The sequence below is a fragment of the Rhincodon typus genome, chromosome 7 (genome assembly GCF_021869965.1).
Source record: "Rhincodon typus isolate 14 chromosome 7, sRhiTyp1.1, whole genome shotgun sequence".
NCBI classification, from domain to species: Eukaryota; Metazoa; Chordata; class Chondrichthyes; order Orectolobiformes; family Rhincodontidae; genus Rhincodon; species Rhincodon typus.
In genome coordinates, this window is record NC_063338.1 from 45830635 (window position 1) to 45844371 (window position 13737).

Below are 13737 nucleotides of genomic sequence, written 5' to 3' on the forward strand. Positions count from 1 at the left end.
TAATAACGTTACAAAATGACAAGAATTACAAAACTGGAACGAATCTCGGTTTACACAGAGTGCTTGATAGGGAATAGCCAGCTCTTTCAATTAGGTGGAAATGCGCATGGTATGTTTTGTTGGGTCATATAAGGCTAAAACAATGAAGTTTTGAAGATAAAGTGGGGGACCAAGATACAACAGTGGATTCACCCACAGCAGGAAACGCAATTTTGAACATTTTCTTGGCTCTGTTGATTACAAATACTTAGGAGTGTAGACCAATTGATGTTAAGGCTGCATTTCTACAGGAAGCTCAGCTCAAGATGGAAGTGTTTCTTTGTCCTCCAGAAGAGACACCAAACACAATGGGGACACTCTGGAAGTTAAGTAAATGTGCATATGGCCTGAAGGTTGCCTCTAGAGTTGTTATTTCTCAGAATGGTCTTTCTTATTAACATTTGGTTGCCTTCAATTAAAAACAGATCCTGCCATGTTTTACTGACAAAATGAGGGACAGCTTTCAGGCATCTTTATGATGTATGTAGATGATATTTTTATGGGGTGGTAGCAGTGAATTTTAAAACATCATGAACGGGCTTACAGCAGAATTCAAAACTGGAAGATAGGCTTCTGGGGCTTTTAAGATATTGGGAAAAGGCAGGCAAGTGGATTTTCAGAATCTGCCATGATCTCACTGATAGCAGAGCAGACTCAACAGGCCGAATGGCCTACTTCTGCTCTTATGTCTTATGGTCACTTTCAATATATATTTATTACATTAGCGAGATGATTCTTGCACTGGTAATTAATCAGTGTTTCATGATGACATACAAAGGAATTATTTCTTGCCTATAGGTGTTGCACTAACAATCAGCTGGATGTTTCTCCATTCTTGTATTAGAAATATTAATCTAACAATCCCATTGCACTATTACGTATGTCATCATCTGAAGTCTATCTTTAAATCCTCAAAACTTTCAAATGCAACATTTGATTCACTGCTGTTTACATCTATTTCTTAAATAAAAACTGGTTTGGAATTCACCAGATATATACTAGCAGCAGCGTATTCGCAAAGATAAAAAAAAATCTCCAAATAAGCAACAATTAATTTGGTTAGGATTTTTTTTAATTGGATAAAAGCATTTATGCCCATAAAGACAATAAAAGTTTTTAAAAATGCATGCTGCATATATACGGAAAGAAATACCCATGCAGGATACAAATATATGGCACCATTTGTGACTTACTTCCTTTTTCTTTCTTTCCTCTTCTTTCCTTTTCTTTTCCTCCCTGATTTGAGCCAAGCGCTGCTTTTTGCGCTCTAATTCTGCTTTAAGTTCACTTTTGTCTTTGTCTGACATAATTGCAGCCCTGTTTTCACAAAATCAGAAGATAGAATTCAGCATAACAGTTTCATAAATAAATCCTTTATTGGTCCTCAACATGTAAAATACATGACTTAATTTATAATTTAGACTACTTAAGTCCTGGAAAACGACAAGCAACAGTCTATACTTTTTCAGCAATCAACTGTTGCATGCATTTTACAGTGAAACATATTGAATGCTAAAATGAATGCTAGCCTTTTTAATTTAAGCATTATTTCTGCAGTTTTCAAAGTACAGTGTTACAAGTTAAAGACTAAACAAGAAAGTTTTAAAAAGCAAGCGCATAAATTTACTGCTGAAGTTATCAATTAGAACCAAATGCATGCACTCATTGCAGGATTCCACAGCAAGTCAGGGGTTACAATGACATAGAGATGAACAGCATGGATACAGACCCTTCGGTCCAACTCATCCATAAGTCTGCAGCAATTAATTCATCTTGTCACTCCGGAAAGCCTATCAACCATCTACAATGCACAGATCAGGAGTGTGAGGGAACGTTCCCCACATGCCTGGATGAGTGCAGCTCCAATTACAGTCAAGAGGGGTGATACCACGAAGGTCAAAGCAGTTCACTTGACTGGCAACACATCCACAAATATTCACTTCCACCACCACCATACACATTAGCATCATTTACAATTTTCAGCCTGCACCCCAAGTACTAGATTCTCCAAACAGTGGAAACAGTTTCTTTCAATTAACCTTTCTAAAAATTAGTTTGTCACCCCTTAAACATCTAAATTCCAGGGAATACAAGTCTAGTTTGTGTGTTTGTTCCTCTTAACTTCATCCTTGCAGTCAATAATTCCGGCAAAAATACCATTTTAAGCCAATATATCCTTCCTAAAGTGCAGTGTCCACAACTGCTGATAGTACTCCAACTGTGTCTAATCAAAGCTTGGATAATTAAAGCATATCTTTAACCTACTTTTATTCTAATCCTCTGGATGCAAAGGCCAGCTTTCAATTAGACTTTTTGATTATTTTATATTTGTCATTGTCATTTTATATGATTTCCATTGCTATATCGCTAAGTCTTTTTTTGAATCCCCAGTGTTTTCAACTTTAGAAGGCACACTGTTCTATCCTACTCAGAGTCATAGAGCTATACAGCACGGAAACTGATTGATTTATTGTCACATATACGGAAATACTGTGAAAAGCTTTGTTTACAAGTGGTACAGGCAGATCACAGCAAGCAAGGGAAGTACAGATCAAAAAGACATAGAGGCATACAGGTTACATTGCAGGTTACATTATTTGTGGTTAGAGTCCATTCAACAGTCTGATAATGGCTGGAAAGAAGCTGTTCCTGAACCAGCTCATGCGTGTGTTCAGGCTTCTATATCTTCTGCCTGACGAAAGAGGTTGTAGGTCATTACTCAGGTGCGATAGATCTTTGATGATGTTGGCTGCCTTTCCGTGGCAGCCATGTAAATAGAGTCCATGGATGGAAGGTCGGCTTCTGTGATGATCTGGGCTGTGCACACCACCTTCTATAGTTGCTTACGGTCCTGGGCAGAGCAGTTGCCATACCAAGCCGTTATGCACCCAGACAGTATGATTTCAATGGTGCATCTGTAAAAGTTGGCGAAGGACCTTATGGACATGCCAAATTTCCTGAGCCGCCTGAGGAAGAAGAGGTCTTGTTCTGCCTTCTTGACTGTTGCATCTACGTGGAAAGTTCAGGACAGGTTGTTGGTTATTGTCACTCTGTGGAACTTGATGCTCTTCAATCTCTCAACCTCAGTTCTGTTGATGTAGACGGGGGCATGTTCTCCTCCCTTCTTTCTGAAGTCGATGATCAGTTAATTAGTTTTGCCGATGTTGAGAGACAGATTGTTTTCATTGCACCGCATCACCAAGCCCTCTATCTCTCTTCTGTATTTTGACTTGTCGTTGGTCCGACTTGTCATTGGTCCAACTCGCCCACGTCAACCAGATATCTTAAATTAATCTTGTCCCATCTGCCAGCATTTAGCCCCTTTCCCTCTAAACCCTTCCTGTTCATGTACCCATCCACATGCCTTTTAAATGTTGTAATTGAATTGGAAACATTCAGCTATTATTTCAGTTTCCCAGTGCGAATAGTAAATCTCTGTCTGAGCAACAGAACAAACTCTGTGCAGGAATCAATATTTTAATTAGAAATGGGAAGCAGCAGAGGAAAAATATTCAGAGAATCAAAATAATTCTGACGCAGCTCCACACTACAGTCCATGGAAAACCATCATTATCAGCAACAAGGAACAACTTAAGTGGGAGATAAATGGAGGTTTGATTTGTTTCTTGTAGAATTAATCCACGTCTATTATCACAATATAGTCAACGAGAGATCAAATTAATTTGATTGTGATAGATCAGGCCAAGTGGCCTTTGCACCCAGCTTCAAACCAGCCTGTAACTGTCCCTTGGACCTCATGAGTTTATCTTTACTGCCCAGCCTGCTTTATTGGACCAGAATATTACAGAATATTTAAGAGAACAGGTTTAAAGTTGGATGGCCTCAAATTTGCCTACATAGAAATCCATCTCCACTGTTCTGCCACTTATTCGATTAATTGATTTGTAATTTTATGCTTCCATTAGCACCATTTATAATGCTACCTTTTTTTTGTCTTCAGTTAATTTACATATGTTGGCTCCTAGCTCATCATTTAAATCGTTAATAAAAAATAAAGGGTACAGGCCCCAATATACAACCTGTGGGGCACCAATAGTCACATTCTGCCAATTATCCCTATTTTGTATCTCCTGTTCACCAATTTCCTAACCATATCAATAATTTGTTTTCATTCCATAGCTTCAACTTTAGCTAACAAGTATTCTTTTGTTACGCTATTTCCATCAATTACCTTAAAATGATTAGATAATTCCATTATTTTTAAACACAAAAAACAATGAACTATCAAGAGGGAACTGTGTCCTACTAGCTGATTCAGTTGGTAGCATTCTCACCTTAAGTTAGAGTTTGTGGAGTCAGTCCAAAAACAGTACAGTACTAAGCAAGCACTGAATTATCATAATATGCAGCCCTTCCGAACAAATATTAGAACAAGGTTCTGAAGATCTGTTTGTGGTTTGCATGGCTATTTTAAAAAGTGATCATCTAATGTCTTGGTCAATGTCCTTTGGGCAGCAGGGTGGCACAGTAGTTAGCACTGCTGCCTCACAGTGCCAGGGAGGCAGGTTCGATTCCTTGGGTGACTGTCTGTGTGGAGGTTGCACATTCTCCTCATGTCTGGATGGGTTTCCTCCCAGAGTCCAAGGATGTGCTGGTTAGGTGGATTGCTAAATTGTCCCGTAGTGCCTATGGATGTGCAGGCTCGGTTGGTGTAGCCATGGTAAATGTGGGGATAGGGTGGGGGTGTTGGGTCTAGAAGGGATGACCTACAGAGGGTCAGTGTAGACCAATGGGACAAATGGCCTCTTTCTGCACTGTAGAGATTCTACGATAAACCAACACCATCATCTCTCTGTTATGGAATCTTGCCTCCCATGTTCCTAACATAGCATCCACTGCAGTAATACAGTAAATTTACTGAAAAGAAAATACAACAGTGACAGGGAAAAATATTACAGGTCAGTAACGCTGAAACTTTACATATGTACTTCAATTCTATTTGCTTACTACTTTAAAAAGTTGTTCAAGTTGCAACTAACTCGTCCTTTCCAAACCTCCTCACCAATATGGAGAGGCGATGGCCTAGTGGTATTATCACTGAACTGCTAATCCAGAGACTCAAATAATGTTCTAGGGACCCAGTTTGAATCCCACCATGGGAAATGATGGAACTTGAATTCAATAAAAATATCTGGAACGAGGAATCAAATGATGACCACGAATCCATTGCTGATTATCGGGAAAAACCCATCTGAGTTCACTAATGTCCTTAAGGAAAGGAAACTGCCATCCTTACCTGGTCTGGCCCACATGAGACTCCAGGCCCACAGCAATGTGGTTGACTCTGAACTGCCTACTGGGCATTTAGGAATGGGCAATAAATGCCGCCTGGTCAGCACTGCCCTCGTCCAGTTATTGAATTTTTTTTAAATGTACATTAAAAAAAATTATTTTGCTGCTTATACACAATCAATATGTAGTGATTGACCTCTTTTGAAACTAACCGATTTGCTGTTCCATCTTGCTTCTTCAAAATTTTCCTTCTCCTCAGTTACTTATTCAATTATCTTGAGTGGTGTTTTAATTCTCATGTTGAATGAGTACATCTGGCTGAAGCTAATGTTGGTGTATAACCACCAAGGATATTTTCCCACCTAAATCCCCCATGACTAGATCTATGGCTCAAGCTGCCTGACGTGCTGCAACATCCAATACCAGTGCCATCCTTTATCACACCACCCTGGTGCAAACATCAATCTTTCCAGCAACACAAGAGAGGCTGATCCCATACAGCTGTGAATTCAAATTTAACTTAAATTATATTTGAGTTCGATGACAAAATGTGATTCTTTTTTGCTGCTCCCACCCCATTATTGCCATTTGTTAAGTTTTCAGTTTAACTGCCACTGTATACTGTACATAAAGAGTATGCCTTTCAGTATAGATGTACTTTTGTACCTCAAATTAATGTTGATGAGTTTTCTCAGCAGATTTATATCAGATAGAGGGACAATGTGGATAACATGGCCAGGAAGATCCTACAGATGAGATATTGTTGAAAAAATCCTTCTTTGTCATTTCATAGCAGCAAATAAAAATTATAGCTCTTACGATGCAACTCTATTCACCCAAGAGTTTTCAACATGAGCACTTAGTCTTATATTAAGAAGTGCCAGCTTAAGATTCAGGCACCAGCAAGAATGGCAAAGGATTTTGAACATTGAGCAGTTGATTTTATAAACAAGATTCAGGGACATGAGTTTTATAATCAACAGGAAAGAAAAATGCCTGTCACTTCATTAGAAGCTCTTCATTAGATTTTAGCACCTTCTATAAGGATCTGTTGGGTTTGTGAACAGCTAGTAACAAGAACGATCAACCAATCAGACTCAAGAATTCTCACAGGCAACAATTGGGGAACTAAGATCTATAGGAAATACAAATAACATTGAAATAATGGTAAAATAAAGTTTCATATAAATGTGGCATAAAAAGAGCTTTTTTTAAAAAAAAAGATACATAACATTTAAATTCCTAATGGAATGAAATTTTACTTTGTAAAACCATTTTTGTTTAGAGCCAGAGATTGCTCAATAGCAATTCTGATTTTGCATATTGCTTAAAAACTCAGTTACCTGTGATAATAGTTTTACATAGTAATTTTTTAATGGTCTTTACAGCAAGCATAATGGATAATTAAGTTAACTTCATGTCCAGTTAGTAATTCTAAGTTGATTTCATTGGAAAAGACTATAACTGCACACCTTGTTAAGAACAGTACTGCTGACAGTAACTATGATTTTTACATTTAATTGTGCATGTTTAGATGTCAGAAGATTCTATCCCCTGTATTCAGGAACAACAGCCAGCACTAGCAGTCTCAACATTGCTACTACAGACGGTTCCCCAGGTTACGAATGGGTTCTGTTCCTAAGTCTGTTTGTAAGTCAATTTGTACACAAGTTGGTATGTAATACTGTACACTATAAAATATGTATGTCGTAAATACAACTGAACATTTGTATAGTAATATGGGAATATTAGATTATTGGAATAGTAATAAGGGATCTCATTATTAAGTATGAGTGCTTGTAAGTTGAATGTGCCTAAGTGGAGGACCCCATGTACTGCAAATTTTGGAGAAAGATGCTTTTCAGGGGTTTTATTGCATATGCTGCTTTAGAAAGGCTTGGGCCAAAATTCAGCTTCAGGCAATGTTCTGGTCACGTAATCTGGAGGGCAGGGATAAAATTTAAGAGTACCCAATTAGGCAGAGTCGCATTCCAATTTTTTCTCGTTGACTTTGCAGTTCCTTTCGGAGAACAGATCGGTGCATATTCTCCCCATCCTTACAATGTAAGTAAGAGACACAAGTAGCAAGATTTTCATCCTTTTCAGGTCCAGATCATTTATACTAATTTCAAACTATTGTGGTCTGTCATATCAAAGGCGTGTTTTCCTAGGGAAATTAACTGTAATTGGGAAAATAATAAATTTGAATGAGATTTATTAATTACTTTCAACATCTTCAAAGATAGCCAATACAATGGAGCAGCAAGGGGAGGCAATGGACTAGTGGTGTTATCACTGGACTGTTAATCCAGAGACCCAGATAACATTCTGGGAAACGTGGATTGAATCCCGCCACAGCAGATGGTGGAATTTGAATTCAATAAACATCTGGAATTAAGAATCTAATGATGATCATAAATCCATTGCCAATTGTCAGAAAAACCCATCTGGTTCACTAATGTCCTTTAGGAAAGGAAACTACCATCCTTATCTGGTCTGGCCTACATGTGACTCCAGAATCACAGCAATGTGGTTGATTCTTAACTGCCCTCTGGACAATTAATGATGGGCAATAAACGCTGCCTGGCCAACAATGCCCTCATCCCTTTAATGAATAAAGGGGAAAAAAAGGTGCTGCAGCCTCCCCTGCTCTAATACAATGGACAATTACATCATTATAAGGTTTACTGCCCAAAACTGCCATTATCACCAAACCTAAGACTTGAGATAAAGTCAGAAACATGTTGAATTGGCAAGCCACAGACCTACACTGTCCCAAATCCAATGCCTAAGTGGCCGAGAATAACTTGCATTTAGCTATCTACCAGAATCAGAGTCAAGATGGAAAACAGCAGTCAAAAACAATGTGCAGAAATATTCTATCAATTTAATTTATTTAAATAGCACTTGCTGATTTGTGAATTGTAACTTTGAAAGCAAAAAGCAAAACATTTGTTTGCCTAGTTTTCTACCAACTACTCATCCATAAAGTCCCTCAATACAACTTCCAATTCATTGCCATTTAGTGAGTCAATCAGATGGTTAATGAGCATTTAAAAATGGTTTTGAAAAAAAATTCAAGTGAGTGAGGTCTTCCTTTGCTGAAAGTAAAAATATTTCAAACAATTTAGACTCTTCATTTTCAAGAGCAAACTTTCAAGATACCTTATAGCAGTGGCCTTAATGAAATCAAAATACACTATATCCATTGTTCACTCTATCAATCTTCTTTGTCATACCCTCAAAGGAAGCTAGCAATTTAGGTTGGCAAGATCTCCCCATTCAACAAATTTGCAATGGCTATCTTCTGCTTCATTTCTACCCAAATATTCCTTGAGCTCTAAGAGCTTTGATAATGGTAATCACAACAAACATCAGGCTCTCATTGACTAATATGTCCTTCACCATTTCCAAGGACTAATTGTGTGCATTTGTTGAGTAACAGTCTTTAAATATTTGTGCAAACTTAATTTGTCCTAATTTAGATTATAACTTTTAATTTAACCTGTAATTGTGATCTTTCAGCAAGTTTATTCTCAAGAGATGCATTGAAAGATCAGATTAATTAAGTAGCAGCTGAAACTGGGTCATCATTTAGAGAAGAAACTAGGCTCTGTGTGTTGAGAGCACATATAAGCAGCCGAATTAGCGCTGGAGTTGAGTGTCTCAAGGAATTCAACGGAGGAAAGAGGGAAGTGTTTGATTGCTTTTGTCTAAACAAAGCAGTTGATTGGTATTTCTAGTTATTGAATTAAAATTAAGGTCTTCGGTTTGTGTTTAGGGTCTCTAGCATTTTCACCCTATTTTTCTTAAAAAAAGCTTATTAAGTTTAAGATTGATAGTGTATAAAAAAGAACATTAAAAAGTACAATAAAGTGCCACAGCAGGGATTCTTGAAGTGTATAGAGCAGTGTTGCTTGAGTGATTTTTAATTAATAATTGAAAGAAAATAGAAGAGTTGGCAGGTTGGATGATGTATTGCACTTGCAAAACGTGGCAGCAGCTGGACACTAAGATGATCCACAATGAATATAGCTGTTTGCAGCTCGAGCAACTTTGGATCAGAGTTGAGAAACTGAAGCTCTGTCTGAGGCTACTGCGCCACGACAGGAAAGGTGGAAGTTACCTGGACACTTCACTACAGGTGGTGGCCATACACATTAGATTATGTTATTTAAACCTGGTCTGTGATTAAGAATAGGTGGGTGCAATTAAAGGTGATGCAGATATGGAGCCCTAAGGGGCAGATCTGGAAGAGTCTCTCCCTTCAAATGTTTAACAGCTAAGAAAATTTTTTGCAAGCTGTGTGGACAAGAGTGGTGACTCCAGGGAAAATGACAGAATTGACCATAATGCCATTGTACAGGTAGCCATGTAGGAGGAGGAAATAGGAACGTATTGGGGAAAAATATAATTAGGAAAGTAGATACTGATCTACGGAGCCACCAGCAGGAATCCAAAGGCTGTGTTGCCTGCATGGTTAAGGATTAAGGACATCTCCTTGGTGCTGGACAGCAACTTGGAGTGGGAGGGGAGAAATCCTGTTGTCATTGTTGTTCGTACCAGTCTGAACAATGATAGGACTGGAAAGGAGGTTCTGAAAGATTTTGAATACTTGCGAACTAAATTGAAAAGAAGGACTTCGGAGAGGGGGAATCCATAAGCTTACAAAGGAAAAATGATATGGCAGCATTGCAGGTCAACTATTTTGGTAATGACACCCAGATTGAAGAAAGGAAGAGTTGAGTATACTAAAATACTTTTTGTTTTGAAAAGCAGTAACAGAGGTTAAAGGGGCATAAAATGATAAAAAGACTAAATTAATAGCTCCTTAGTTAAACGTACGCAGTTTTCATAAACTTGAATTAACAACAAAGAGGTCAATGGATATGATCTTATTGCCATCAGAAAGACACGGTTTCAAAGAGATCAAAGCTAGGAACTAAATATTCAGGAGTACACAATTTTTTTGGAAAAACAAAGGGTGGCGGGGTAGCTTCATTGGTACAAAATGGAATAAATACAATAGCAAGCAATGAATTACTAGGATAGGATGATGTTCTATAGGACAGAATAAATCAGAAGATAATGAGGGTGTTTTTTTTAAATTAAATGCAGTCCATTAATTATGGTTGACTTTAATTCTCATGTAGATTGGGAAAATCAAATTGGCAAAGGTAGCACTAAGAATACTTCATAGTATATTTGGGACAGCTTCCTTTATTTTTAAATTTATACGTCAGATGTGGGTGCTGCTGGCAGCATTTATTGCCTGTCCCTAGTTGCCCTTAGAAAGCCTTCTCAAACCACTGCAGTCCACCTGCTGTGGGTTGGCCCACAATGCCATTAGTGAGGGAATTCCAGGATCTTGACCAGCAACAATGAAAGACAGCAATTATATTTTCAAGTCAAGATGGTCAGTGCCTTGGAGGGAAACTTGAAGATGGTAGCTATATATCTAGCTCCCTTGTCCTTCTCGATGAAGTGGTTGTGGGCTTGGAAGTGCTGTCTCAAGATCTTTGAATTTCTGCAGTGCATGTTGTAGATAGTACACACTTCTGTTACCAAGCATCAGTGATGGTGGAGGGAATGGATGCTTGTGGATGTGGTGCCACTCAAGTGGGCTGCTTTGTCCTGGATAGTGTCAATCTTCGAGTATTACTGGGGCTGAACTTATCCAGGCAAGTGGGGAGTATTCCATCACACTCCTGACTTGTGCCTTGTAAATGATGGACAGGTTTTGGGGAGTCAGGTGGCGAGTGACTCGCTGTAGGATTCCTGGTCTCTGACCTACTCCTGTACCAACCACTGTTTAAATGGCCAGTCCAGTTTTGTTTCTGGTCGATGGTAAATCCTAGGATGTTGGTAACGGGGGTTTCAGTGGTGATAATCCGACTGAATGTCAAGGGTGATGGTTGTCTCTTGTTGGAGATTGTACCAACAGATTCAAGAACAGTTACTTCCCCACTGTTATCAAACTTTTGAACTTTGAACATGATCTTTCTCTGCACCTGCTCTGTTGCTGTAATACTATATTCTGCATTTTGTTCTACTACGCTGATGTACTTACATTAGATCTGATTTGCCTATATAGCACACAAAACAATACTTTTCACTGTATCTCAGTATGTGACAAGAATAAATCAAAAGGTCATTGCCTGGCATTTGTTACTTGCCATTTCCCTTGGCTAATCCAACTAACTTGCACATCTTTGCACTGTGGGACGGAACTTACGTGCAAACTCCAGACAGTTACCCAAGGCCGGAACTGATTCTGGGTCCCTGGCACTGTCAGGCAGCAGTGCCAACCACTGAGCCACAATGCTGCTCCTAGTGCTAGCACTAACACGAACACGGACAATCATAAACCTGAAATTATTTGTTTTGTCAATTGAATTTAGCACCAAAAGGACAGATAATCTCTTAGGAAATAAACACAAATACTGCAAGGTCGAGCCCTTGAAGTACCACCTAGGTGATTCTATGTTACTACATTTAAGACATAGGACACCCAGAAATCATTGCCACTTGCGTCCTCTGGGAATCAGTGCCAATGCCCTCATGCACCACCGGGGAGAAGAAGCCCTCAGCTCTGTTTCCCTGGGGAATCCCAGGAGATGCCAAACGCCCCCTTCCCACACGAGAGACAGTGAAACCCTCGCCCTGCACGTTCCTCAACCAGCATTCCAGGAACACTGAGCATCCTACCCCTAGCCCCACCTACCACCGTAAACTGAGGGACACTGAGCACCCTACCCCCCCCCCCCCCCACACACTGGGGGGGGGGGGGGGGGGGACATTGATCACCACAGCACCACCCCATCCCACACACTTGGGGAGGGGGTGAAGAACACTGATCACCCCATCCCACACACCATGGGGCCACTCAGCACCCCACCCTAACCTGCACACAGCGGGGGGGAGAGAAGATGAGAACACTAAGCACCACCCTCCTCCATCCCACACACGGGGGTGAAAACTGAACCGCCCCCCCACCCGCATTCCGGGGGTGAGAACACTGAGCACACCGTGCCCCCCCCTCCGCAACTCCGGAGCAACGCCCAGCCCCTCCCCCTCCTCCCGGCGGATGCCGAGCACTCGCCCTCCCGCACTTCCCAGGAATCGAATTCTTTCGCCAACAGCTCTGTCGCCTCTGCTAGCACCGACACCTGCCGAAAGTACAGCCCCGCTCCTTGCACGGGAACCAGAGGTGTGCCTTACTCGGCAGTCCCTAATAGCTTGTCCTGTATCACTGACTGACCTGAAAATTATCCACAGGAACCGCCACAACTCGACAAGATGGAGCCGGAACCGGAACTGGAACCTCCACTTCCGGCCAGCAAGCAGTGGGAACAGAATCAATGAGCAAGAAAGAGAGGGATAGTAAGGTGGTGGTTACAGGGCCAGCAGTAATATATATCTACAAATAAACCAGCAATGTACAAAACTAACAACATTATGGTACACACAAAACCAGAAGTACTATAGTATGTATAAAAAAGCAACAAAATCGTCGACATATAAAACCAGCAGTTTTATAGAACACATATAAGACCAGCAGTATTACAGTCTACATAAAGCCAAGAGCAATATATTACACAGTCATAGATCTACATATAAAGCCAGCTGCGATGTATCATATATAACCAACACAGTGATGTAGTAAACTAGTTGATCTATGATTGTGAGGTAGAAAGGCTGACGTTTCGAGCCGATATGGAGACAAAGAGGTCCAGGAAGGGGAGAGAGGTATTAGAGATGGTCCAGGTAAACTTAAGGTTGGAGTGGAAGGTGTTGGTGAAGTGGATGAACTGTTCGAGCTCCTCGTGGGAGCATGAGGTGGCGCCGATACAGTCATCAATGTAACGGAGGAAGAGGTGGGGTTTAGGACCGGTGTAGGTACGGAAGAGGGATTGTTCCACGTAACCTACAAAGAGGCAGGCGTATCTTGGGCCCATGCGGGTAACCGTGGCCACCCCCTTTGTCTGTAGGAAGTGGGAGGAATTGAAAGAGAAGTTGTTCAGGGTGAGGACAAGTTCGGCTAAGCGGATGAGGGTGTCAGTGGAGGGGGACTGTTCGGGCCTGCGGGACAGGAAGAAGCGGAGGGCCTTTAGGCCATCTGCATGGGGAATGCAAGTGTAGAGGGACTGGACGTCCATGGTAAAGATGAGGTGTTGGGGACCAGGGAATTGGAAGTTCTGGAGGAGGTGGAGGGCATGGGTGGTGTCACGGACATAGGTAGGGAGTTCCTGGACCAAGGGGGAGAAAATGGAGTCCAGATAGTTGGAGATCAGTTCGGTGGGGCAGGAGCAGGCGGAGACAATGGGTCGACCACGGCAGTCAGGTTTGTGGATTTTGGGAAGGAGATAGAAGCAGGCAGTGCAGTGTTGGGGAACGATGAGGTCGGAGGCTGTGGGTGGGAGGTCACCTGAGGTGATGAGGTTG

The 13737-nt window shown here is 40.8% G+C and overlaps 1 protein-coding gene across 1 annotated transcript in view; it reads right to left on the reverse strand.

Moving 5' to 3' along the window:
* The window catches only part of LOC109937212 (cytoplasmic dynein 1 intermediate chain 2-like), a 76852-nt gene extending 64193 nt beyond the window's left edge, over nucleotides 1-12659 (reverse strand). Inside the window, exons 1-2 of the mRNA XM_020535815.2 lie at nucleotides 12554-12659; nucleotides 1233-1356 (exon numbers count right to left, since the gene is read on the reverse strand). Coding sequence (XP_020391404.1) covers nucleotides 1233-1346 — 114 coding nt within the window. The 5' untranslated portion in view covers nucleotides 1347-1356; nucleotides 12554-12659. The remainder of the gene's footprint in view (nucleotides 1-1232; nucleotides 1357-12553) is intronic.
* Nucleotides 12660-13737: the final 1078 nt, after the last annotated feature.